The sequence below is a fragment of the Anomaloglossus baeobatrachus genome, chromosome 12 (genome assembly GCF_048569485.1).
Source record: "Anomaloglossus baeobatrachus isolate aAnoBae1 chromosome 12, aAnoBae1.hap1, whole genome shotgun sequence".
Taxonomy (NCBI): domain Eukaryota; kingdom Metazoa; phylum Chordata; class Amphibia; order Anura; family Aromobatidae; genus Anomaloglossus; species Anomaloglossus baeobatrachus.
In genome coordinates, this window is record NC_134364.1 from 28,485,327 (window position 1) to 28,511,671 (window position 26,345).

A 26,345-nucleotide genomic window follows, 5' to 3' on the forward strand; every position below is an offset into this window, starting at 1 on the left:
CGAACGATCGCAAATAGGATGAAAATCGTGGATCGTTGAAACGTCGTTCATTTTTAAAAAATTGTTCGTTTGGGGGACGCAGCCGACATATTGCTCCGTTTGAATGTTGTTCGATGTTGGCAGGGTGTCAAACGACCGCCTGGGTCCAACAATATATCGTTGATCGCTGATGCGTCCATTTTATCGTTACGTGTGAAAGCAAATAAATGACCTATAAGCGATACCGGCAAATCGTAAATACGATCTGGGCGTGTCACGTCGCAAATGCGATCGCAAAATTGACGTGTGTAAAGCGGCCTTTAGCAAGGTACATTCACATATAAAACGTTAAAAAGTGGAGTCTAAACTCTAAAGGAATTAGACAAACTTGTTTATTTTGATGATTTAACATTTAATCAAGTAAAATAACATTATACATAAAATGTATAGTTAAAAATCAATTTACTTATTCACAACTGAATTGAAAAAAGAAAAAAAAAAAAAAGACATAAGGCAGATCATGTTGGAATGATTTCATGTACATAAAAAAAAAATAAAAAATAAGAGATTCTGGCTAGAAATAACCATGGACTCCAAACCAAGGGAGACTTTCAAGCTTTTAAAGCGCATTTTCCTTCTGGAGTACAGCCTACAAGAGTTCCATCCCCAGGACTCGAGCGCTGGATACAGACGGCCGATATTGCACATTAGAGAGTCAATAGAATCCAGAGCAATAAGAATGCGCAGGAGAAAGTATTGAAGGGTTTCCGAGGAATACGCACTCCTCTGCCATGTTCCAAATTTCAGCCCGCATCCTGCTTCAGAGGACGTGAAGTATATGCAGGTAGCCCTAGACATGACAGCACGGGACAAGGCTCTTACTACATTGTTATATGAAAAATCAGTATGCCATGGAAAAGTAAGAAGAAACACCATTTGTACCCGCAACCTTTATGAACGGATTAAGAAACACGAGTGTCAAATATGGCCGCAACGAGCAGTAAATGTTGTAATCCCTAAACCGGGGGTGATACAATGCAGACTTAAAAAGAAAAAAACCCTCAGAAAATTCCCTTTATAAATCAGGTTTGTGCGTAATATTATTATTATTATATATAATATATATAATAATTTATAATATATATTTTGTATAATATTTATTATAATATATTATAATAAAGATTATAATTTTTATTAATATTTTTGTTACAAATATATTTGTATTTTTTTTTTTTTACTAATTAAAATCTTTATTAAGAGCAAACAAAACAAACCCAAAACATAAGTCTTGAAAATTTCACATTGACCTATTGGGGTTTTTTTTTTTTTTAGACTAATTTCTCGTTTCAGGAAACAACACATGTACATAGACAACACAATGGTCAAATCCCGACCCCCATCTTGTTAATTAAGGTGTTTAATGAGCGCGTGGAAGTGTCATTGTGAAGGCAGGGGGAGCTGTCACATCACCAGCGTCGGACTGGCTACCGGAGGAATCTCCAGTAATGCCAGGCCTGGATTCAGGTACCTGCATTGCACTCCAGAGCTCTCACCTGAGCTCCAGCGTGCAGCCGAGACTGTACCGCGAGCGCCGAGTGATTGATTCCCCAGCGATTGCGGTTCAGTTCATGACAGCTGCAGACAGGCCGGGCTGATCTCCAGTGCTCTACCCTGAACTCTGCAATACAGGTACCCGAATCCAGGCCTGGCATTACTGGAGATTCCTCCGGTAGCCAGTCCGACGCTGCACGTCACCTTTTGTGATCGTTGTATGATATTATCACCTGTGTATAGAGGCGTTACCAGTTATGTACTCCTGCCTGTGCTGATAAGGAAACTCCTGTAAAATCTTAGGGAAAAAGGACAGGAAGTAGGAGTCTAAAAAAAGGCCCAGTGGTCAATGTGAAAATTGCTAGACTACCAATTTTGTTTTTGTTAAAAGGGGTATTCCCATCTTCAAGATCCTAGCCCAGTATGTAGTAGGTTTAATAATATTAGCAAATACCTCCAATTAGAAATGCAGTTTAGTAGTGGTTTAGCCATGTCTCCTACCTTATGTGCAGGGCATTGCAGGATCTTGGCTATCCATGGTTATATTCACTCATAGTGACAGTCAGTGAGTTGCTCGTGGTCATAACCATAGATACCTCATGTGCAGGGCATTGCAGCTTAGGTAAGAGACATGGCTATAGGAGAACTATACTACATTTCTAATTGGAGGTATTTGCTAATATTACTATTATTACACCTACCGTAGTTTCAGGAGTATAAGACTACTTTTAAACCCCTGAAAATCGTCTCAAAATTCGAGGGCCGTCTTATACGCCTGGTATTGTCTTATGGGGCGTATAATTAGGTACTCTTTTTTTTTTTCCTATTATAAGTGGCAGGTGGCTGTCTGTGCGGCTGGCTGTCTCTCCTTGCGTGCAGGCGGCTGGCTGCCTCTCCATACAGGCGCCTGGCTGGCTGTGCTGGCAGTGGAAGCTGCGGTGGCTGTGCAATGGATGTCCCAGATACTCTGGCTCTGCTCATGGTGACCGGAGTCAGCGCGTGCGCAGATGGAGCTTTTAGCTGAGAGCTCCATCTGCACATGCGCCGTTCCGTGCACCATTTCTTTGAAGCACGGGCCGCCAACAGAGCATCTGGGACACCTGCCTGCTCCACACAGCCAGCACACCTTTCGCTGCCAGGCACAGACCACACCAGCACCACCACTGCCTCCTGTGACCTCGATTCATCATCGCTGCCAGGCACAGACTCCACGAGCACCACCACTACCTCCTGTGACCCCGCTCCACCACCGCTCCCAGGCACAGACCCCACCACTGCCTCTCCTGTGACCCTGCTCCACCGCCACTGCCAGGCATAGACCCCACCCGCACCACCACTGCGTCCTGTGACCCCCGATCCAGCACCGATGCCAGGCACAGACCCCACCACTGCCTCCTGTGACCCCGCTCCACCGCCACTGCCAGGCACAGACCCAACCCGCACCACCACTGCGTCCTGTGACCCCCGATCCAGCACTGATGTCAGGCACAGACCCCACCACTGCCTCCTGTGACCCCACTCTACCACCACTGCCAGGCACAGACCCCACCCACACCACCACTGTGTCCTGTGACCCCGATCCAGCACAGATGCCAGGCATAGACCCCACCAGCACTGCCCCCTGCCTCCTGTGACCCCGATCCAGCACCGTTGCCAGGCACAGCCCCCACCTCCTGTGACCCCGCTTCATCACCGCTGAACCCCCCCCCCACAGTAAGACAACAGTGGAGTATAAGACGGACGCAATTTATTTTTTTTACCATTTTTTCTCTCTAAATTTGGGGGTCGTCTTATACACCGTAAAAATACGGTATTACCGTACATATTGGGATAGGCTCTTGGAGATGGGCATACTATTAATACAGCTCATGATACGACAAAAAAAAAAAAAAAGTAACACAAAAACCTGATTTTAAAATAGATACGTCATTTTCTGATGACCGCTTATTTACGAAAAATGGTTTGTGGCCTACTTTAAGCATTTGCTTACAGCCAGCTCATTCATTCTCTATGCAAAGCTGGAATTCTTTACTAATGCTACAAGTTATTGGCTTTATCAATTTCAAAAGAGATGGTATGCCGTATGTTATTCTTGCAAGGACAGCTGCACTTCTAGGTTGTCAGGCTGTCTGGAGAATTAGCGAGCCGCAGCATCCACGACGTGACAAGCTCACAACTGCATGACGTGTAAAGCAGGTGGAGGATTCACCCCACAACAACGGATCCCACCCAAGCAAATGGGTCCTGAATCCGGGAAGAACAGACGATGCCGCCTCATAAACACTGTCATTAATAGAAATACTTCATATCAAACACTGCTGTCAAAGGCCAGAAAGGAGGATCTGTACCCAAATAACCTTGTGCGTAACTGCGGAGGAGGGCAGGGGTTAATACCGGATTACACCTCTGCATTGCCAATCCATTTACCGGGTTACAGGATAGAATTGCTTACATTTAAGGAGGATCTGAAGTCTCAGTAAGTGTGGGCATTCTCCAGAAAAGAAGTAGTCTGGATCATTTCTAAGAACTGTATACTGTGCCATGCCTATGCCTGGAAATATATGAATTAAAGAGGACCAACCACAGGATTATCCTCAGGTTTTGCTAGTTATTTCCGCCCCTTTCTGCCTGGCTGGCTACACTATACTGGTAATTAAAGGGAACCAACCACAAGGATTTTCCTATATAGACTAAAGCCAGTGCTATACTGGGGCTACCATGCTGATTCTATACATACCTTTAGTTGTGAGATCGGATGTATACGGTACTTTCTGAAATATTGGCAAATAAAGTTTGTGACATGCACTGTTATTTAATGATAGTTGCAACAGAATATCTAATAGTTGGGTCAGGTTTTGCTAGTCATTTCCGCCCCTGTCCTGTCTGCCTGTCCTTCCTCCACCTGTTTTGGTTATTACGGGGGGAGGAAGGGCAAGGGGGGGGGGAGGAAGGGCAAGGGGGGGGGAGGAGGAAGGGCAAGGGGGGAGGAGAAAGGGCAAGGGGGGGAGGAGGAAGGGCAGGGTGAGGAGGAGGAAGGGCAGGGTGAGGAGGAGGAAGGGCAGGGTGAGGAGGAGGAAGGGCAGGGTGGGGAGGAGGAAGGGCAGGGTGGGGAGGAGGAAGGGCAGGGTGGGGAGGAGGAAGGGCAGGGTGGGGAGGAGGAAGGGCAGGGTGGGGAGGAGGAAGGGCAGGGTGGGGAGGAGGAAGGGCAGGGTGGGGAGGAGGAAGGGCAGGGTGGGGAGGAGGAAGGGCAAGGGGGGGAGGAGGAAGGGCAAGGGGGGGGAGGAGGAAGGGCAAGGGGGGGAGGAGGAAGGGCAAGGGGGGGGGAGGAGGAAGGGCAAGGGGGGGGGAGGAGGAAGGGCAAGGGGGGGGAGGAGGAAGGGCAAGGGGGGGAGGAGGAAGGGCAAGGGGGGGCAAGAGGAAGGGCAGGGGGGGAGGAGGAGGAAGGGCAGGGGGAGGAGGAGGAAGGGCAGGGGGAGGAGGAGGAAGGGCAGGGGGAGGAGGAGGAAGGGCAGGGGGAGGAGGAGGAAGGGCAGGGGAGGAGGAGGAAGGGCAGGGGGAGGAGGAGGAAGGGCAGGGGGAGGAGGAGGAAGGGCAGGGGGAGGAGGAGGAAGGGCAGGGGGGGAGGAGGAAGGACAGGGGGGAGGAGGAAGGACAGGGGGGAGGAGGAAGGACAGGGGGGAGGAGGAAGGACAGGGGGGAGGAGGAAGGACAGGGTGGGGAGGAGGAAGGGCAGGGTGGGGAGGAGGAAGGGCAAGGGGGGAGGAGGAAGGGCAAGGGGGGGAGGAGGAAGGGCAAGGGGGGGAGGAGGAAGGGCAAGGGGGGGAGGAGGAAGGGCAAGGGGGGCAAGAGGAAGGGCAGGGGGGGAGGAGGAGGAAGGGCAAGGGGGGGGAGGAGGAAGGGCAAGGGGGGGAGGAGGAAGGACAGGGGGGAGGAGGAAGGACAGGGGGGAGGAGGAAGGACAGGGGGGAGGAGGAAGGACAGGGGGGAGGAGGAAGGACAGGGGGGAGGAGGAAGGACAGGGGGGAGGAGGAAGGACAGGGGGGAGGAGGAAGGACAGGGGGGAGGAGGAAGGACAGGGGGGAGGAGGAAGGACAGGGGGGAGGAGGAAGGACAGGGGGGAGGAGGAGGAAGGGCAGCGTGAGGAGGAGGAAGGGCAGGGGGGGAGGAGGAAGGGCAGGGTGAGGAGGAGGAAGGGCAGGGTGAGGAGGAGGAAGGGCAGGGTGAGGAGGAGGAAGGGCAGGGTGGGGAGGAGGAAGGGCAGGGTGAGGAGGAGGAAGGGCAGGGTGAGGAGGAGGAAGGGCAGGGTGGGGAGGAGGAAGGGCAGGGTGGGGAGGAGGAAGGGCAGGGTGGGGAGGAGGAAGGGCAGGGTGGGGAGGAGGAAGGGCAAGGGGGGAGGAGGAAGGGCAAGGGGGGGAGGAGGAAGGGCAAGGGGGAGGAGGAAGGGCAAGGGGGGGAGGAGGAAGGGCAAGGGGGGAGGAGGAGGAAGGGCAGGGGGAGGAGGAGGAAGGGCAGGGGGAGGAGGAGGAAGGGCAGGGGGAGGAGGAGGAAGGGCAGGGGGAGGAGGAGGAAGGGCAGGGGGAGGAGGAGGAAGGGCGGGGGGGAGGAGGAGGAAGGGCGGGGGGGGGGGAGGAGGAAGGGCAGGGGGGGGAGGAGGAGGAAGGGCAGGGGGGGGGAGGAGGAGGAAGGGCAGGGGGGGGAGGAGGAAGGACAGGGGGGAGGAGGAAGGACAGGGGGGAGGAGGAAGGACAGGGGGGAGGAGGAAGGACAGGGGGGAGGAGGAAGGACAGGGGGGAGGAGGAAGGACAGGGAGGCAGACAGGGGTGGGAATAACTAGAAAAACTCAACCCACCTATTAGATATTCTGCAGCACCTAGCAATCAAATAACAATACATTTCTGTAACTTTACTTGCCTGTATTTCAGAAAGTATACATCCAATCTCACAACTAAAATTATGTATAGAATCAGCATGATAGCGCCAGTATAGCACTGGTTTTAGTTTATATAGGAAAATCCTGGTGGTTGGTCCCCTTTAAGTGACAACTAGGCACTACCACAGCCACTGAGGCATTTCCCTATACACTTAGACACTGTCAAACTGTATAGAGACAAATATTAACAAGCAAAATAGCAAGAATCAGTTGTCAATTCATTCCTATATTTCTGGAGGAATTTCAGGGTTTAAAGGGGTTGTCCACTATTGAACAACCTACAATAAATGGGCCCAAAGCATTAAGGAAAACAAAACTGAACACATCTTGTACCAGCACTGCATCGCCAGCCGATCTTCTGGGATCAATATCTAGCCAGGGCGTCATTTGAGCACTGCAGCCAATCAGCAGCTGATCATTTTATCCAGCGTTTAGTCTGGCTTGACCAAATGAACGGTAGAAAATAACTGGCTGCAGCGTTCACACCATGTTGATCCAAGCAGACCAACCGAGTATGAACGAGCAGCACCGGAATCAGTTAGTATATACCGTATGTACTAAGACTATATACGTATGTACTAAGACTATATAGTTTCCCAAGGGAGGATTAGCCATATACCTTTAGATTTCTTAAAAAATAACCAGCAATGAAATGCCAACCAGGTATAAGATGGCAGCGGTAACATGTGAAGTAGACATGTGCGCAGAATACTTTTCATCTTGAAATTTCTGTTTTACGACTGTAGGGAGCCCCGACACATGGCAATGAGCATGCAGGGGGGTCCATGCCAAGGCGCCGCTGCACAAACATCACTGTCTCCCTGTAAACTAAAAAATAATGATTGGAAAAGCTAAAAGAACCCAAAATAGAACCTGTCGGAACCCATTTCTTTGAAACCATAATTCTCAATGATCCTGAATACACAATAGCCCAAACAATAACAATCATTGTAAAAAAAGAAAAAACACAAGACAAAACAAACACACATGTATGTACAGGGCATAAGACGATACGTCGCCCCCGCCGGAGCCCCCCACAAAGTCATTGCCCAATACACAATGATTCTTGAACAGACATGGGTCTTCGAGTGTCCTGGCATTGTCCGGTGTGATCAGTTCGGGGTCGCGTACACGTGGACCTCAGTGCTGATGTCCTATAGATAAGACCAGAGGTATTAGACATCCCAGAACTAAGGCAAACACTTCCATGCGGCTCAGTCCTTTAGCGGCGGCGCCTGAATCCGGCTTGTGGCTGTGTCCCATTCCGCCAACTTCTGGTAGTACGTGGACCGTGGCCACATAGAGGAACGTCCCGGCGGAGAAAAGCATGGCCACTCCTGTGGCGTTTACTTCAGAGAGCGCCTCTTTACTGCTCTGTGAAGAGAACACAAACTGACATCATCTTATGTGCACCGGCATTACACATGCAAAGGGGACGAGTCCTTATAACAAGTCATCTATATACCGTATATAATTGCCTTATTCTGTCTGTCTGTCTTGCTCCAAAATTGTGTCCTTACGGTGACACAAAGCTGATTGGCCGCTGGGCTCGCCATGGCCCCGCCCCCCCGCACGGATTGGCCGCTCGCCCAGGCTGCGCCCCCACACAGATTGGCCGGCCCGCTCGCCCAGGCTCCGCCCCCCCCCACAGATTGGCCTCTCGCCCCGGCACCCTGCAGGCATCGGCAACTCGGCCACGCCCCGCCCCCTCACGCAATGCACGCTAGCTCTGGCCCCGCCCCCCCCCACGCATTCCCCGAACCGACACGGTCACGGAACCACGACTCCCAGGTGAGTACTGTACCCCCGGGAGCCCACATCAGCATACGCCGCCAAACCAGCCGACACATACCCTCGCATTGCAGGGGCTGGCCGGCGTATGCTGGTGTGGGCTCCCGTGCGAGCGGGGGACGAGATACGCTGGTAACCATGGTAGCATAGTTACCAGCGCATCAAGGTCCTGCAGCGGCGGAACACACACACACACACACACACACACACATCAGATCACACTCACTCTCACACACACCTCACACACACACATCACATCGCATCCAGACACTCACAACACTCTGGGATATCGCTTGCTTCTCGGCGGCGATACTGTGCTGTGAGCTTCCAGGACCTGCCGGAGGATCACATGGCCAGAAGCATGTGGTATCTCCGGATGTTGTGAGTGTGAGCGCGTATGTGTAATATCGTCAATGTGTGTGTGTGTGTGTGAGTGTATGCGATCGGGTGTGTGTATGTGTGTGAGTGTATGCGATCGGATCTGTGAGTGTCGGCAGAGGAGCACGGCGTGCTGGAGGAGGCTGGGAGGAGAGAGGCTGATGCTGGCAGGAGAGAGGCTGATGCTGGCAGGAGAGAGGCTGATGCTGGCAGGAGAGAGGCTGATGCTGGGAGGAGAGAGGCTGATGCTGGGAGGAGAGAGGCTGATGCTGGGAGGAGAGAGGCTGATGCTGGGAGGAGAGAGGCTGATGCTGGGAGGAGAGAGGCTGATGCTGGGAGGAGAGAGGCTGATGCTGGGAGGAGAGAGGCTGATGCTGGGAGGAGAGAGGCTGATGCTGGGAGGAGAGAGGCTGATGCTGGGAGGAGAGAGGCTGATGCTGGGAGGAGAGAGGCTGATGCTGGGAGGAGAGAGGCTGATGCTGGGAGGAGAGAGGCTGATGCTGGGAGGAGAGAGGCTGATGCTGGGAGGAGAGAGGCTGATGCTGGGAGGAGAGAGGCTGATGCTGGGAGGAGAGAGGCTGATGCTGGGAGGAGAGAGGCTGATGCTGGGAGGAGAGAGGCTGATGCTGGGAGGAGAGAGGCTGATGCTGGGAGGAGAGAGGCTGATGCTGGGAGGAGAGAGGCTGATGCTGGGAGGAGAGAGGCTGATGCTGGGAGGAGAGAGGCTGATGCTGGGAGGAGAGAGGCTGATGCTGGGAGGAGAGAGGCTGATGCTGGGAGGAGAGAGGCTGATGCTGGGAGGAGAGAGGCTGATGCTGGGAGGAGAGAGGCTGATGCTGGGAGGAGAGAGGCTGATGCTGGGAGGAGAGAGGCTGATGCTGGGAGGAGAGAGGCTGATGCTGGGAGGAGAGAGGCTGATGCTGGGAGGAGAGAGGCTGATGCTGGGAGGAGAGAGGCTGATGCTGGGAGGAGAGAGGCTGATGCTGGGAGGAGAGAGGCTGATGCTGGGAGGAGAGAGGCTGATGCTGGGAGGAGAGAGGCTGATGCTGGGAGGAGAGAGGCTGATGCTGGGAGGAGAGAGGCTGATGCTGGGAGGAGAGAGGCTGATGCTGGGAGGAGAGAGGCTGATGCTGGGAGGAGAGAGGCTGATGCTGGGAGGAGAGAGGCTGATGCTGGGAGGAGAGAGGCTGATGCTGGGAGGAGAGAGGCTGATGCTGGGAGGAGAGAGGCTGATGCTGGGAGGAGAGAGGCTGATGCTGGGAGGAGAGAGGCTGATGCTGGGAGGAGAGAGGCTGATGCTGGGAGGAGAGAGGCTGATGCTGGGAGGAGAGAGGCTGATGCTGGGAGGAGAGAGGCTGATGCTGGGAGGAGAGAGGCTGATGCTGGGAGGAGAGAGGCTGATGCTGGGAGGAGAGAGGCTGATGCTGGGAGGAGAGAGGCTGATGCTGGGAGGAGAGAGGCTGATGCTGGGAGGAGAGAGGCTGATGCTGGGAGGAGAGAGGCTGATGCTGGGAGGAGAGAGGCTGATGCTGGGAGGAGAGAGGCTGATGCTGGGAGGAGAGAGGCTGATGCTGGGAGGAGAGAGGCTGATGCTGGGAGGAGAGAGGCTGATGCTGGGAGGAGAGAGGCTGATGCTGGGAGGAGAGAGGCTGATGCTGGGAGGAGAGAGGCTGATGCTGGGAGGAGAGAGGCTGATGCTGGGAGGAGAGAGGCTGATGCTGCGGGTAGAGAGGCTGATGCTGCGGGTAGAGAGGCTGATGCTGCGGGTAGAGAGGCTGATGCTGCGGGTAGAGAGGCTGATGCTGCGGGTAGAGAGGCTGATGCTGCGGGTAGAGAGGCTGATGCTGGTGCAGCATGGGGGATGGAGCACGATGAGGGGTGCGCAGCATGGCGGATGGAGCACGTTTGGGAGTGCGCAGCATAGGAGATGGAGCACGATGGGGGGTGCGCAGCATAGGGGATGGAGCACGATGGGGAGTGCGCTGCATGGGGGATGGAGCACGATGGGGAGTGCGGAGTATGGCGGATGGAGCACGTTTGGGAGTGCGCAGCATGGCGGATGGAGCACGTTTGGGAGTGCGCAGCATGGCGGATGGAGCACGTTTGGGAGTCCGCAGCATGGCGGATGGAGCACGTTTGGGAGTGCGCAGCATGGCGGATGGAGCACGTTTGGGAGTGCGCAGCATGGCGGATGGAGCACGTTTGGGAGTGCGCAGCATGGCGGATGGAGCACGTTTGGGAGTGCGCAGCATGGCGGATGGAGCACGTTTGGGAGTGCGCAGCATGGCGGATGGAGCACGATGGGGAGTGCGCAGCATGGGGGATGGAGCACGATGGGGAGTGCGCTGCATGGGGGATGGAGCACGATGGGGAGTGCACACCTCCCCCCCAACACAAATACACACGCGCGCGCGCACTGCACAACACACCACACACACACACACTGGGAACCACAAACAACTGCCCTACACAGACACCCACACACACAGACAACGCTGCACACACACAACACACAACACACAACCACCGCGGCACACACAAATATACGCACATACCGCACAACACACACATTGCACAAAACATACCTCCCCCCAAAACACACCACACACACAAACCGCGCAACACACACACACACAAACGCTATAGACACACAGCGCTCCACAAACAACGCAACACACATTCAACACCGCTCTCACCCCCCGCCACACCCAGACAACACCCAGAACATTTACAGCGCCCTACACAAACACTTGGTAACTACACACAACAACATACATACATACATACATATACATATATATATATATATATATATATATATATATATATATATATATATATATATATATATATATATATATATATATATATATATATATATATAAAATCAAAAATCATACATGAACTACACAATACGTAAATTCTAGAATACCCGATGCGTAGAATCGGGCCACCTTCTAGTCACCTATAGATAGGCTGCAGCTCCATTCACTCTCAGGAGGCTGGCAGAGAAAGCTGAGTGTTTGGCCCCCACATAGCCCTCCAAATGGTAGCCCCCACACATAGCCCTCCAAATGGTATGAAGGCCCCCACATAGCCCTCCAAATGGTATGATGGCCCCCACACATAGCCCTCCAAATGGTATGATGGCCCCCACACATAGCCCTCCAAATGGTATGATGGCTCCGACATAGCCCTCCAAATGGTATGATGGCCCCCACGCATAGCCCTCCAAATGGTATGATGGCCCCCCTCCAGTCCATATAGACCTCCACACAGTATAATGGCCCCCACACATAGCCCTCCAAAGAGTATGAAGGCCCACCACATAGCCCTCCAAATGGTATGATGGTCCCCACACATAGACCTCCAAATGGTATGATGGCCCCCACGCATAGCCCTCCAAATGGTATGATGGCCCACACACATAGCCCTCCAAACAGTATGATGGCCCACACACATAGCCCTCCAAACAGTATGATGGTGCCCACACACATAGCCCTCCAACCAGTATGATGGTCCCCACACATAGCCCTCAAAACAGTATGATGGCCCCCACGCATAGCCCTCCAAATGGTATGATGGCCCCCACGCATAGCCCTCCAAACAGTATGATGGCCCCCACACATAGCCCTCCAAACAGTATGATGGCCCCCACACATAGCCCTCCACACAGTATGATGGCCTCCACACATAGCCCTCCACACAGTATGATGGCCTCCACACATAGCCCTCCAAATAGTATGATGGCCCCCACACATAGCCCTCCAAACAGTATAATTGCTCCTACACATAGCCCTCCATACAGTATGATGGCCCCCACACATAGCCCTCCAAACAGTATGATAGCACCCACACATAGCCCTCCAAACAGTATGATGGCCCCCCACATGTCCACCGCTACTCCATTCTAAGGGATAAAGTGCCCTGTTCTGCAGATCCCAGCGGTTGCACCTCCTACTGATAGGTTATTTTCCGCTCTTATGAGCAGGTGATAAAGGGGTTGACCAGATAAACCAAGATATAAACACACACATAATATATGCACTATTAGGGATTTGTGATGTAATTTCTACCTAAATAATCATTTTGAAAGTGTACAGGAATCCAGTTATAAAAAATGGCGATCTGTCCCCAGCTTTCTGCCGCCCTATGTGATAGACAACCCCGAATACAGCAAACAAATCGCAAACGGCCGGATTTCTACAAAATAAAGCTCTTTACTTAATGCTCCAACATCTCAGCTTATCACAAGTCTTTACTCAAAAATAACATAGCTACATATAAATCACACACATATATTTTAATTATACAGGAGGGTGTAATCACTACAGTTAAAGGGACTCTGTCACCAGGTTTTTGCCACCTAATCTGAGAGCAGCATAATGTAGGGACAGAGATCCTGATTCCAGCAATGTGTCACTTACTGGGCTGCTTAGTGTAGCTTTGATCAAATCAGCCGTAGATTATAAGTGGAGGACTAGCAATCCTGCTGCTACGTAGTCCTGCATATTCATGAGCTCTGTGTAATATTACCCCTGAGTGGCAGGCTTTGGAAAGCTGCCAATCAATGGTGTTGATGGGGTTATCCAGAGCTCAACATTCAGAGAACTGGTGGATCTGCAGCACATAAAACAGGGATTTTATCAAATGACATCAAGTAGCACAGTAAGTGACACATCATTGGAATTGGGGTCTCTGCCTCTGCATTAAGCTGCTCTCAGATAAAATGGCAAAAATAGGGAGACAGACTCTCTTTAACAAATCAGTAGTACTTTTGCAACAGAACATTCAGCAGTCATCGAATGTCCCATGATGATCCCCACGTCTAATAGCTTACATGTAGAAGACTACTTGCAGTAGTTTTTAATAATACCGTACACCAGTTGCTGTGTGAGCCAAACACTGCGGCCAAGAGCCCCATTTATGAACTATAGCTCAATCCACCCTCCCACTAATGAGGGACAGCTTTCTCCCTATACTAAGCGTATGGAAAAAGGAGTCAATCAGTGGCAGGTGGGACGGGGAGATAACGGCTCGTGAACATTAAGGCCTCCAGTGGTTTGGAGGATTGGTGCTGCTTTGATTCTATGTCTTTCACAACCTTGCTCTATATGGTGTACATGCATAATAGTTTATACGCCATCCTTCACAATTGGTATTTTATGGTTGGCTTACCTTACTTAATCCCAAATATGTTAACATGGACAATACTGGAGCCGCCAGCGCAAACACGAGCAAATGCTTCCGGATTCGGTTACGCTCCAGCCCCGCATGCATGAGAAAAGAAACCAGGCCAAACGCAGCCGGAGCCTAGGGGGAAGAGGTATCAAAGTATTAATTCACCAATGTGTACACAATTATTGAGAGAGTCCATCAAGAAAGAGCTGCAGTCACAATACAGTGGAAAGGGGCCAGAAGACCACTGGAAATTGCTGAAGACAGAGATCGATAAGTATTTGAATAATATATATATGCAAAAAGATTGACAGGAATTTGGCCCAGCCACCACGACAGTAGTCAAAGGCATGTGTGGAAGCAACCAGGTGAGGAATTCAAAAACAAGTGTGTCCTGCCTACAGTCAAGCATGGTGGGGGGAGTGTCATGGTTTGAGGCTGCATGAGTGCTTCCAGCTGTGGGGAGCTACAGGTCATTGAGGGATCCATAAATGCCAACATGTACTGTGACATACTGAAGAAAAGCATGATCCCATCCCTTCAGAAACTGGGACACGCAGGCCAGTATTCCAACATAACCCCAAACACACATCCAAGACGACCACTGTCTTGCTAAAAAAAAAAAAAAAAACGAAGGTGAAGGTGCTGGCCAAGCATTTCAAGACCTAAACCCTATTGAGCATCTGTTGGACCTCCTCAAACGGAAAGTGGTGGAACGCAAGGTATCTAACATCCACTGGATCCGTGATGTTGTCGTGGAGGATGGAAGAGGATCCAGCGGCTCCTGTGAAGCTCTAGTGAACTTCATGCATAATAGTTAAGAAAGTGCTTGAAAAGAATGGTGGCCACACAAAATAGTCACACTTTGGTCACAATTTGGTCATTTTCACTTCGGGGTGTACTCACTTTTGACATTAATGTGTTGAGTTATTTAGAGGGCACCATATTTACACTGTTATACAAGCTGTACACTAACTACTTTACATTGTATCAAAGTGTCATATCTGCAGTGCTGTCCCATGAAAAGACATAAGAGCCGTTTCCCATTGATTTCCATCATACTTGGTACTCGAGTCGAGCCTGTCCAAGCGTCCGACTTGCTCAATTCTAGTAGCGAGCACTCAAGCATGGTAGTGCTTGCTCATGACTAGTTACAAACACATCCAGGGTCTGCTGAAAACCCCCGTGTTCCTATGAAGATCAGCCTGTGTGTGTAAATTATATATATATATATATATATATATATATATATATATATATATATATATATATATATATATATATATATATATATATATATATATATATATATATATATATATATATATATTTGCCTTATTCTGTCTGTCTGTCTGTCTGTCTGTCTGTCTGTCATGCTCCAAAATTGTGTCCTTACGGTGACACAAAGCTGATTGGCCGCTGGGCTCGCCATGGCCCCGCCCCCCCACACCGATTGGCCGCTCGCCCAGGCTGCGCCCCCACACGGATTGACCAGCCGCTCGCCCAGGCTCCGCCCCCCCCACAGATTGGCCTCTCGCCCCGGCACCCTGCAGGCATTGGCAATTCGGCCACGCCACGCCCCGCCCCCCTCACGCAATGCACGCTAGCTCTGGCCCCGCCCCCTCCCTCCCCCCGCGCATTCCCCGAACTGACACGGCTGTCACGGAGGTGAGTACTGTACTCAACCCCCACCCCCCCCCCCGGCCCCCGCTCGCACGGGAGTGGTGTGGATACGTTGGTAACCATGCTCGCATGGTTACAAGCGCATCAAGGTCCTGCTGCGGCGGAAGATCCACACGCACACACAAACATACACACACAAACATACACACACATCAGATCACACTCACTCTCATACACACCTCACACACACCTCACATCGCATCCACACACTCACAGCATCCGGCGATATCGCTTGCTTCTCGGCCTCGATACTGTGCTGTTGTGACCTTCCAGGACCTGACGGAGGATCACATGGCCAGAGGCATGTGATATCTCCGGATGTTGTGAGTATCAGCGCGTATGTGCGATATCGTCAGTGTCTGTGTGTGTGAGTGGATGCGATCGGGTGTGTGTGAGTGGATGCGATCGGGTGTGTGTGAGTGGATGCGATCGGGTGTGTGTGAGTGGATGCGATCGGGTGTGTGTGAGTGGATGCGATCGGGTGTGTGTGAGTGGATGCGATCGGGTGTGTGTGAGTGGATGCGATCGGGTGTGTGTGAGTGGATGCGATCGGGTGTGTGTGAGTGGATGCGATCGGGTGTGTGTGAGTGGATGCGATCGGGTGTGTGTGAGTGGATGCGATCGGGTGTGTGTGAGTGGATGCGATCGGGTGTGTGAGTGTCGGCAGAGGAGCACGGCGTGCTGGAGGAGGCTGGGAGCAGAGAGGCTGATCATGGGGAAGGCTGGGAGGGGGAGGCTGATGCTGGGGGAGACTGGGAGGGGAAGGCTGATGCTGAAGGAGGCTGGGAGGGGGAGGCTGGGAGGAAGGAGGCTGGGAGGAGAGAGGCTGATCCTGGGGAAGGCTGGGAAGGGGAGGCTGATGCTGAGGGAGGCTGGAAGGAGAGAGGCTGATGCTGGGGGAGGCTGGAAGGAGAGAGACTGAGGCTGGGAGGAGAGAGGCTGATGCTGGGGAAGGCTGATGCTGAGGGAGGCTGGGAGGGGAAAGCTGATGCTGGGGAAGGCTGGGAGGACGGAGGCTGGGAGGAGAGAGGCTGATCCTGGGGAAGTCTGGGAGAGGGAGGCTGATGCTGGGGGAGGCTAGAAGGAGAGAGGCTGATGCTGGGGGAGGCTGGAAGAAGAGAGGCTGATGCTGGGGGAGGCTGATGCTGGGGGAGGCTGGGAGGAGAGAGGCTGATGCTGGGGAAGGCTGGGAGGAGAGAGGCTGATGCTAGGGACAGAGAGGAGAGGCTGATGCTGGGAGGAGAGAGGCTGATCTGGGATGAGAGAGGCTGATGCTGGGAGGAGAGAGGCTGATGCTGGGAGGAGAGAGGCTGATGCTGGGAGGAGAGAGGCTGATGCTGGGAGGAGAGAGGCTGATGCTGGGAGGAGAGAGGCTGATGCTGGGAGGAGAGAGGCTGATGCTGGGAGGAGAGAGGCTGATGCTGGGGGAGGCTGGGAGGGGGAGGCTGATGCTGGGGGAGGCTGGGACGAGGGAGTCTGATGCTGGTGGAGGCTGATGCTTGGGGAGGCTGATGCTCGGGGAGGCTGGAAGGAGAGAGGCTAATGCTGGTGGAGGCTGATGCTTGGGGAGGCTGATGCTGGAGGAGACTGGGAGGGGAAGGCTGGAAGGAAGGAGGCTGGGAGGAGAGAGGCTGATCCTGGGGAAGGCTGGGAACGGGAGGCTGATTCTGAGGGAGGCTGGAAGGAGAGAGGCTGATGCTGGTGGAGGATGATGCTGGTGGAGGCTGATGCTTGGGGAGGCTGATGCTGGGGGAGGCTGGGAGCGGAAGGCTGATACTGAGGGAGGCTGGGAGGAGGAGGCTGGGAAGGAGGCTGGGAGGAGAGAGGCTGATCCTGGGGAAGGCTGGGAAGAGGAGGCTGATGCTGAGGGAGGCTGGAAGGAGAGAGGCTGATGCTGGGGGAGGCTGGAAGGAGAGAGGCTGAGGCTGGGAGGAGAGAGGCTGATGCTGGGGAAGGCTGATGCTGAGGGAGGCTGGGAGGGGAAAGCTGATGCTGGGGAAGGCTGGGAGGACGGAGGCTGGGAGGAGAGAGGCTGATCCTGGGGAAGGCTGGGAGAGGGAGGCTGATGCTGGAGGAGGCTGGAAGGACAGAGGCTGATGCTGGCGGAGGCTGATGCTGAGGGAGGCTGGGAGGAGGGAGGCTGGGAGGAGGGAGGCTGGGAGAGGTAGGCTGGGAGAGGTAGGCTGAGAGAAGAGAGGCTGATGCACACACACGCACGCGCGCGCACTGCACAACACACCACACACACACTGAGAACCACAAACAACTGCCCTACACAGACACCCACACACACAGACAACGCTGCACACACACACAACACCCAACACACAAACACCGCGGCACACACAAATATAAGCACATACCGCACAACACACACATTGCACAAAACATACCTCCCCCCAAAACACACCACACACACACAAACCGCGCAACACACACACAACGCTACAGACACACAGCGCTCCACAAACAACGCAACACACACAACACACATACAACACCGCTCTCACCCCCCGTCACACCCAGACAACACCCAGAACATGTACAGCGCCTACACAAACACTTGGTAACTACACACAACAACATCTATATATATATAACTATATATCTATATATATAATTGCCTTATTCTGTCTGTCTGTCTATCTGTCTGTCTATCTGTCTGTCTGTCATGCTCCGAAATTGTGTCCTTACGGTGACACAAAGCTGATTGGCCGCTGGGCTCGCCATGGCCCCGCCTCCCCACACGGATTGGCCTCTCGCCCCGGCTCTCTGCAGGCCCCGCCCCCCTCACGCAATGCACGCTCGCTCTGGCCCAACTGACACGGAGCCGCGACTCCCAGGTGAGTACACACACACACATCAGATCACACTCACTCTCACACATCACATCCACACACTCACAACATCCTGGGATATCGCTTGCTTCTACACCGGCTCCGTCAGGATCCCAGCAGCGCCACACATAACCTTGCGATGCTGGCATCTTGACGGAGGCCGTGAAAGCTGGTAACCATTATACAAATCGGGTAACTAAGGTCCCTTAGTTACCCGATGTGTATCTTAGTTACCAGTGTACACCGGCTCACACTCACTCTCATACACACCTCACACACACATCACATCGCATCCACACATCAAGGTCCTGCAGCGGCGGAAAATACAGACACATAACAGCACACACACACACACACACACACACACACACACACACACACACACACACACACACACACACACACACACACACACAAATCAGATCACACTCACTCTCACACACACATCGCATCCACATACTCACAACATCCTGGGATATCGCTTGCTTCTCGGCGGCGATACTGTGCTGTTGTGAGCTTCCAGGACCTGCGGGAGGATCACATGGCCAGAAGCATGTGATATCCCCGGATGTTGTGAGTATAAGCGCGTATGTGCGATATCGTCAGTGTCTGTGTGTGTGAGTGTATGCGATCGGGTGTGTGTGAGTGGATGCGATCGGGTGTGTGTGAGTGGATGCGATCGGGTGTGCGTGAGTGGATGCGATCGGGTGTGCGTGAGTGGATGCGATCGGGTGTGCGTGAGTGGATGCGATCGGGTGTGTGAGTGTCGGCAGAGGAGCACGGCGTGCTGGAGGAGGCTGGGAGCAGAGAGGCTGATCATGGGGAAGGCTGGGAGGAGAGAGGCTGATGCTGGGGGAGGCTGGGAGGGGGAGGCTGGGACGAGGGAGGCTGATGCTGGGGGAGGCTGGGAGGGGGAGGCTGGGACGAGGGAGGCTGATGCTGGTGGAGGCTGATGCTTGGGGAGGCTGATGCTGGGGGAGGCTGGAAGGAGAGAGGCTAATGCTGGTGGAGGCTGATGCTTGGGGAGGCTGATGCTGGGGGAGACTGGGAGGGGAAGGCTGATGCTGAGGGAGGCTGGGAGGAAGGAGGCTGGGAGGAGAGAGGCTGATCCTGGGGAAGGCTGGGAACGGGAGGCTGATGCTGAGGGAGGCTGGAAGGAGAGAGGCTGATGCTGGGGGAGGCTGGAAGGAGAGAGGCTGATGCTGGTGGAGGCTGATGCTTGGGGAGGCTGATGCTGGGGGAGACTGGGAGCGGAAGGCTGATGCTGAGGGAGGCTGGGAGGAAGGAGGCTGGGAGGAGAGAGGCTGATCCTGGGGAAGGCTGGGAAGGGGAGGCTGATGCTGGGGGAGGCTGGAAGGAGAGAGGCTGATGCTGGTGGAGGCTGATGCATGGGGAGGCTGATGCTGGGGGAGACTGGGAGCGGAAAGCTGATGCTGAGGGAGGCTGGGAGGGGGAGGCTGGGAGGAAGGAGGCTGGAAGGAGAGAGGCTGATCCTGGGGAAGGCTGGGAAGGGGAGGCTGATGCTGAGGGAAGCTGGAAGGAGAGAGGCTGATGCTGGGGGAGGCTGGAAGGAGAGAGGCTGAGGCTGGGAGGAGAGAGGCTGATGCTGGGGAAGGCTGATGCTGAGGGAGGCTGGGAGGGGAAAGCTGATGCTGGGGAAGGCTGGGAGCACGGAGGCTGGGAGGAGAGAGGCTGATCCTGGGGAAGGCTGGGAGAGGGAGGCTGATGCTGGCGGAGGCTGATGCTGGGGGAGGCTGGAAGGAGAGAGGCTGATGCTGGTGGAGGCTGATGCTTGGGGAGGCTGGGAGAGGGAGGCTGATGCTGAGGGAGGCTGGGAGGAGGGAGGCTGGGAGAGGTAGGCTGAGAGAAGAGAGGCTGATGCACACACACACACACACACACACACACACACACACACACGCGCGCGCACTGCACAACACACCACACCACACACACACACACACACACTGGGAACCACAAACAACTGCCCTACACAGACACCCACACACACAGACAACGCTGCACACACACAACACCCAACACACAAACACCGCGGCACACACAAATATACGCACATACCGCACAACACACACATTGCACAAAACATACCTCCCCCCAAAACACACCACACACACACAAACCGCGCAACACACACACACAACGCTACAGACACACAGCGCTCCACAAACAACGCAACACACGCAACACACATACAACACCGCTCTCACCCCCCGTCACACCCAGACAACACCCAGAACATGTACAGCGCCTACACAAACACTTGGTAACTACACACAACAACATCTCTATATATATATATATATAACAAAAATCATACATGAACTACACAATACGTAAATTCTAGAATACCCGATGCGTAGAATCGGGCCACCTTCTAGTATATTATATATATATATATATTTTTTTTTTTAACCACTCCGTTTCAACCCCAGCTCCAATTATTTTGGCAGAGCTTGGCAAAATTGGCAAGGAAAGGGACGAAATTTGCAACATTTTTACAGATTTATTTTTACACAACCTTGAGTAATGTAATCATTTTGCAACTTATCAAAGTGTATACACCAGATTTCTGCCAAAACAATGATGATTCGAAGGCAAAGTTTTTTTTTTTTTTTGCAGCACTGTTCTCTTCCCGGTATCATATGGGTTGGGGAGAGATCCTGCTGGATGCAGTGCAGGAATGTTACAGCTATCGTGCTTGTTTCCTATTAATTAGAAGGGGTCATGTGAACAATATCTGCCAGATGACCAGCGTGCGGCGGCGTCTTCACACGCTCTCTGCTAAACAGCAGCGGCACCAGAGCAAATCTCTTGGCTGGTTTGCTATAGCGTGTCTGGCATCTAGGTTAGAATGGATCCATACTGCGCTTGCCACGTATGCCAATGGCATAGGTCAGAGGTATACATCAGAAAAAGGACAATATATCTCTGATGTACAGTGCAAATGCACAGCTGGACTGGATACAATTATACCCATTTTTCTGCTGTGCTGCAGTAACATAGGCAGTAGAGGCGCAGGATTATCTGCTCTTCTAGGGTGCAGCAGCCTAGTATTTTGGTGAACAGGCCAGATAAATGATGAGGATGACTATTAAGGTGGGAAGGTTTACCTTATGCAGCATGATGGCCACAAACACAATCAGCTGCACACTGGTCTGTGATGTAGAAGCCGCAGCCCCGAGAGCAACTCCATCCGCTGTATGAGACAAAACAGAATTAAACCTGCACAAACAAGTAGATATTAATAGTGCTATATGATGCTGGGGTAAAGTCGCCTCACCTGCAGCATGCACCACAAGACCTAGGGTGGTGGTGATCTTGGAGCTGGCGGCTCTGGCTGCCTCCGGGTCTAAGAGAGAAACCCAATCAGTAAAATGCTCAGAAGCAGAACGGCTGCACCCGTCCCCCTCGCCCCAGACTCACCATCTGTAGAGTGCACGTGCGAGCTGCCAATCTGATCCACCAGCAACATGAAGACAAAGCCCAGTACCAGGGAGACCCCGATGTAAGCGTGCAGCTTGGAGTGGTCATGCTCGTGGACAGCGGACACCTCGGGCCCGGTCTCAGACTCCTTTACTTTTGGGCTTTCCAGTTCATGGTGTTTTGCTGGAAAAAAAAAAAGAAGAAGAAGAAGATATTAACCTTCATATTTAGTTCAATAAATGGATTTAGAAAAAATGTGAATTTATGACTTTTCATGGCAGTGCGCGAGCGAAGAGCTTAGTGGGCGAGCGAGCTGATTATTAATAACAATGCATTGTCAATGGAGACCTTAGGATTTCGCTGCACATGCTCTTTCTCGGCGGACGGCTTCTGAGAGCGATCAGCTGATCTCCCGGCAGCCGGCTTCTGAGAGCGATCAGCTGATCTCCCGGCAACCGGCTTCTGAGAGCGATCAGCTGATCTCCCGGCAACCGGCTTCTGAGAGCGATCAGATGATCTCCCGGCAACCGGCTTCTGAGAGCGATCAGATGATCTCCCGGCAGCCGGCTTCTGAGAGCGATCAGCTGATCTCCCGGCAACCGGCTTCTGAGAGCGATCAGATGATCTCCCGGCTTCTGAGAGCGATCAGATGATCACCCGGCTTCTGTGAGCTATCAGCTGATCTCCCGGCAGCCGGCTTCTGAGAGCGATCAGATGATCTCCCGGCAGCCGGCTTCTGAGAGCGATCAGCTGATCTCCCGGCAACCGGCTTCTGAGAGCGATCAGATGATCTCCCGGCTTCTGAGAGCGATCAGATGATCACCCGGCTTCTGAGAGCGATCAGATGATCACCCGGCTTCTGAGAGCGATCAGATGATCACCCGGCTTCTGTGAGCTATCAGCTGATCTCCCGGCAACCGGCTAATGAGAGCGATCAGCTGATCACCCGGCAACCGGCTAATGAGAGCGATCAGCTGATCACCCGGCTAATGAGAGCGATCAGCTGATCATTCACAATAGCCGTCTGCCGGGAGATCAGCTGATCACTCACAGAAGGCGGCCGCCGGGAGATCAGCTGATCGCTCTCATTAACCGGCCGCCAAGAGATCATCTGAACGCTCTCAAAAGCCAGCGGCCGGGAGATCAGCTGATCGTGCTCTCGCTTCTCACTTTCTAATTGCAATTCTTGTCATCCGTTGTACAACGCATCAGTCACAAGCGTCAAGCAATGAATGTGACTGATGCAAAACAATGGAAATGTGAACCTAGCCTTAGCAGTAATACGGCTTTAGGTGAATCTGTCACCAGGAATTTGCTACCCTGTCTGATGTCAGCATGATGCAGGGGCAGAGATCCTTATTTCTGCAATGTGTTACTTGCTGGGCTGCATGCTGTAGTTTTGATAATCTCATACTGAAACAATGGTGGTAATATCAGTAAAGGGCTAGTAAACCTACTGCCATGTAGTCCTTTATATTCATGACCTCTGTAGAACACCCTCATGACCACTGATTGGGAGCTTTCTGCCTATGCACAGTACACCGCCAATCAGGGGTGTGGTGGAGCATATAAACAGCTCAGCATTCAGAGAGATGCTAGACCCAGGGGCATACATAAAAATCATGGTGCCCCATAAATTAATCAGCAGTAAATCATCATTACAGGACTACTTGGCGTGCTGCAGGTAGTCCAGCATACTCATGAGCTCTGTATAACTGCTAGATCTGCAGCAGAGAAAACCGTGATTTTATCAAAATGACAGCAAACAGCTCAGTAAGTGACACATCGCTGGAATCAGGGCCTCTGAATCTACAGATGGGTGAGCAAAACCCTGGTGACATTTAAAGGAAATGTACAAAACAGAACATTGATGACCCATTCTTCAGATAGGTTATATCAATGTGAGATCGGTGGGGTGCGAATACTGCTCCAAAAAAATCCACCAATCCCAAACAATAAAAAAACTTTAAAACTTTATTTCACACTTTAAAATTCCAAGGTTAGCCCCTGTGCGCACAGGGCCTTAGGACTCCATTAAAAGGGAAACAGATGACGCGTTTCTCCTTACTCCACTGTTGGATCTGAAACGCGTCATCTGGTTCCCTTTGAATGGAGTCCTAAGGCCCTGTGCGCACAGGGGCTAACCTTGGAATTTTAAAGTGTGAAATAAAGTTTTGGGATTGGTGGATTTTTCTTGGATTTTTTTGGGCTGCTTCTTCTGGTGACCTCTGGACTCTGATCCGTGCACCCCCTCTCTATACCAGGAGTTGCAGATGGTGGTGGAGCGGCTGATAAGTATTTTTTTGTTTTTTTGTCGGAATTTTGGTGCCTTGTCTCACCCAACATAATCCATAAGGGGGAGAGTTGAGAGGACCCCACACACATTAGATGGTCGGTTCAGTTCAGGTAATATATCTAATTTACAGGGGGGCTTTAATGAATGAAGTGAACTACAAAATGCCATCTCTTAACTCTAGACACCTTCACCTTGGGAGGGGGGGGGGGGGGGGCGTCCCCTTTAGTACAGAGCCTCATGGCCATAAATCTGCTCTATTCTTCATCAGATTCTATACACCAGACGACACAATAGGTTTTGTGCTACTTGGCTGCTATTGCAACACTGTGTATGGTGACTATGAAGATAAATCTGCTTAAAGGGAACCTGTCACCAATTTTTTGGCCTATAAGCTGCGGCCACCACCACCGGGCTCTTATATACAGCATTCCAGAATACTGTATATAAGAGCCCAGGCTGCTATGTATAACATAAAAAACACTTTATAATACTTACCTTACGGTCGCTCTGTGGTGGATGAGGGCCTTATGGGCGTGTCCGGTGCCTCCTCTTTCGGCCATCTTCGTCCTCTTTCTGAAGCCTGGGTGCATGACGCATCAACGTTATACACACTCGCCGCTCCTGTGGAGGCGCACTACAATACTGTGATCTTAGGGCAGATCAAAGTGCGCCTGCGCAGGACCGGAATGCCGGCTAGTGTGAATGACGTTGGACCAGTTATGCACCGCGGCTAGAGAAGAAGATCAAAGATGACCGAAAGAGGCAGTTCCAGCACCGGAGACGCTATGGCCCTCATCCACCGCAGAGCAACCGTTAGGCAAGTATTATAAAGTGTTTTTATGTTCTCACAGCGGCCTGGGCTCTTATATACAATATGTTATCTTGCTCTAAAATGACGGCATTACAGTGACAACTGACGCCACACCGCGCGCGCTAAAGAGCCTGCGACCAACGGCTCAGCTAACTGAACAGCCCGACACTTTTCCCCGCACCCACATGGAGCCCCGACTCCCTGGTGAGTGCTGCACCCCCGGGAGCCCACACCGGCAACCCAGCCGACACATACCCACCGCTCGCCTCCGCCCCCGCACACATTACCCCACTCAGGTCCACCCCCCCACCCCCGCACTCCGCATGTATACACTGAACACACAAATAGTCACCTGTCCCCAGCCATGCAGTACCCAGCGCTGACTTCCTCAGCACCATGGCCCCACACTCCACCTCCCCGCACACATTACCCCGCTCTGCTCCGCCCCCCCCGCATGTATACACTGACCACACACACACACACACACACACACACACACACACACACACACACACACACACCTGGATAGTCACCTGTCCCCAGCCATGCAGTCCCCAGCACTGACGTCCTCAGTGCCATGGCCCCGCTCGGCTCCACCCCCTGCACTCCGTTCCCCGCACACATTACCCCGCAGGATGGGGGCACATGTCAGGATGAGGGCTGCACCACGATGGGGGCACATCACAGCATCAGCATATTTTTACTTAACTTTACCCTGCTCATGGCCTTCTTTCATTACAAGCCATGGACATCATTAAACATTAGACTCATCTATTAAAACTGTTCCTTCTGTTGTTTGTCATTTTAAAACCAATAAACAATAAGAATACTAAATTAACCCTAACCCATCCAGTCCATTCATTACCTTATTATTCAATCTGCTAATCTACATAATACACATTCTAGACCACCCGATACATTACAAATCGGCCACCTTCTAATGCTGTATACAAGAGCCTGGTGGTGGTGGCCGCAGCTTAAAAAAAGTGGAGACAGGTTCCCTTTAAAGGAGCCGGGCAAGAGCTTCCACGAGCATGGGCAGAAGAGAATGCACATTTCTAGGTGCATTACGTCCAGGTATTTATCCAGCTTAGCCGAGAAATTCACAACCCAATTGTTCCAGCACCGGGCTCATCAAGGTGTGACGTAGCTATATGGTGACATTATGGACGGAAGCTCAGAGCCCCATCGCTATAGACTTTTATTTCGGTGTTCATTAAGCTTCTAACACAACCAGAAGGGTCAAACAAATGTTCCCGCAAAGCAGAAGAAAGACTCTACAAGGAGGATACAAAAACAAATATGACTTGAGACTCACCTTCCAGGGCTTCTTCGTACAGAGCATGGACACCTTCGGGCACAATGACGGCTAGTGCCGTTCCACAAAGGAGACCCGCACCCAGGACAGTCACCAGCTTTAAACGTTCCTACAATGTCAAAAAGCCATTCATGAGTCTATAGGAAACA

The 26,345-nt window shown here is 52.4% G+C and overlaps 1 protein-coding gene and 1 long non-coding RNA gene across 2 annotated transcripts in view; both read right to left on the bottom strand.

Annotated features, from left to right (window-relative positions):
• Positions 1-357: 357 nt before the first annotated feature.
• LOC142258274 (uncharacterized) lies at positions 358-4,639 on the bottom strand. The gene is made up of 2 exons (XR_012727735.1): positions 2,758-4,639; positions 358-2,697 (listed from the first exon to the last, which is right to left on the bottom strand). It is a non-coding gene; the product is annotated as an uncharacterized LOC142258274 (long non-coding RNA).
• A 2,413-nt stretch (positions 4,640-7,052) lies between these two features.
• Positions 7,053-26,345, bottom strand: part of SLC39A9 (solute carrier family 39 member 9) — a 34,793-nt gene continuing 15,500 nt past the window's right edge. The window contains exons 3-8 of the mRNA XM_075330811.1: positions 26,197-26,305; positions 21,772-21,954; positions 21,629-21,697; positions 21,459-21,544; positions 13,808-13,942; positions 7,053-7,834 (exon numbers count right to left, since the gene is read on the bottom strand). Coding sequence (XP_075186926.1) covers positions 7,601-7,834; positions 13,808-13,942; positions 21,459-21,544; positions 21,629-21,697; positions 21,772-21,954; positions 26,197-26,305 — 816 coding nt within the window. The 3' untranslated portion in view covers positions 7,053-7,600. The remainder of the gene's footprint in view (positions 7,835-13,807; positions 13,943-21,458; positions 21,545-21,628; positions 21,698-21,771; positions 21,955-26,196; positions 26,306-26,345) is intronic.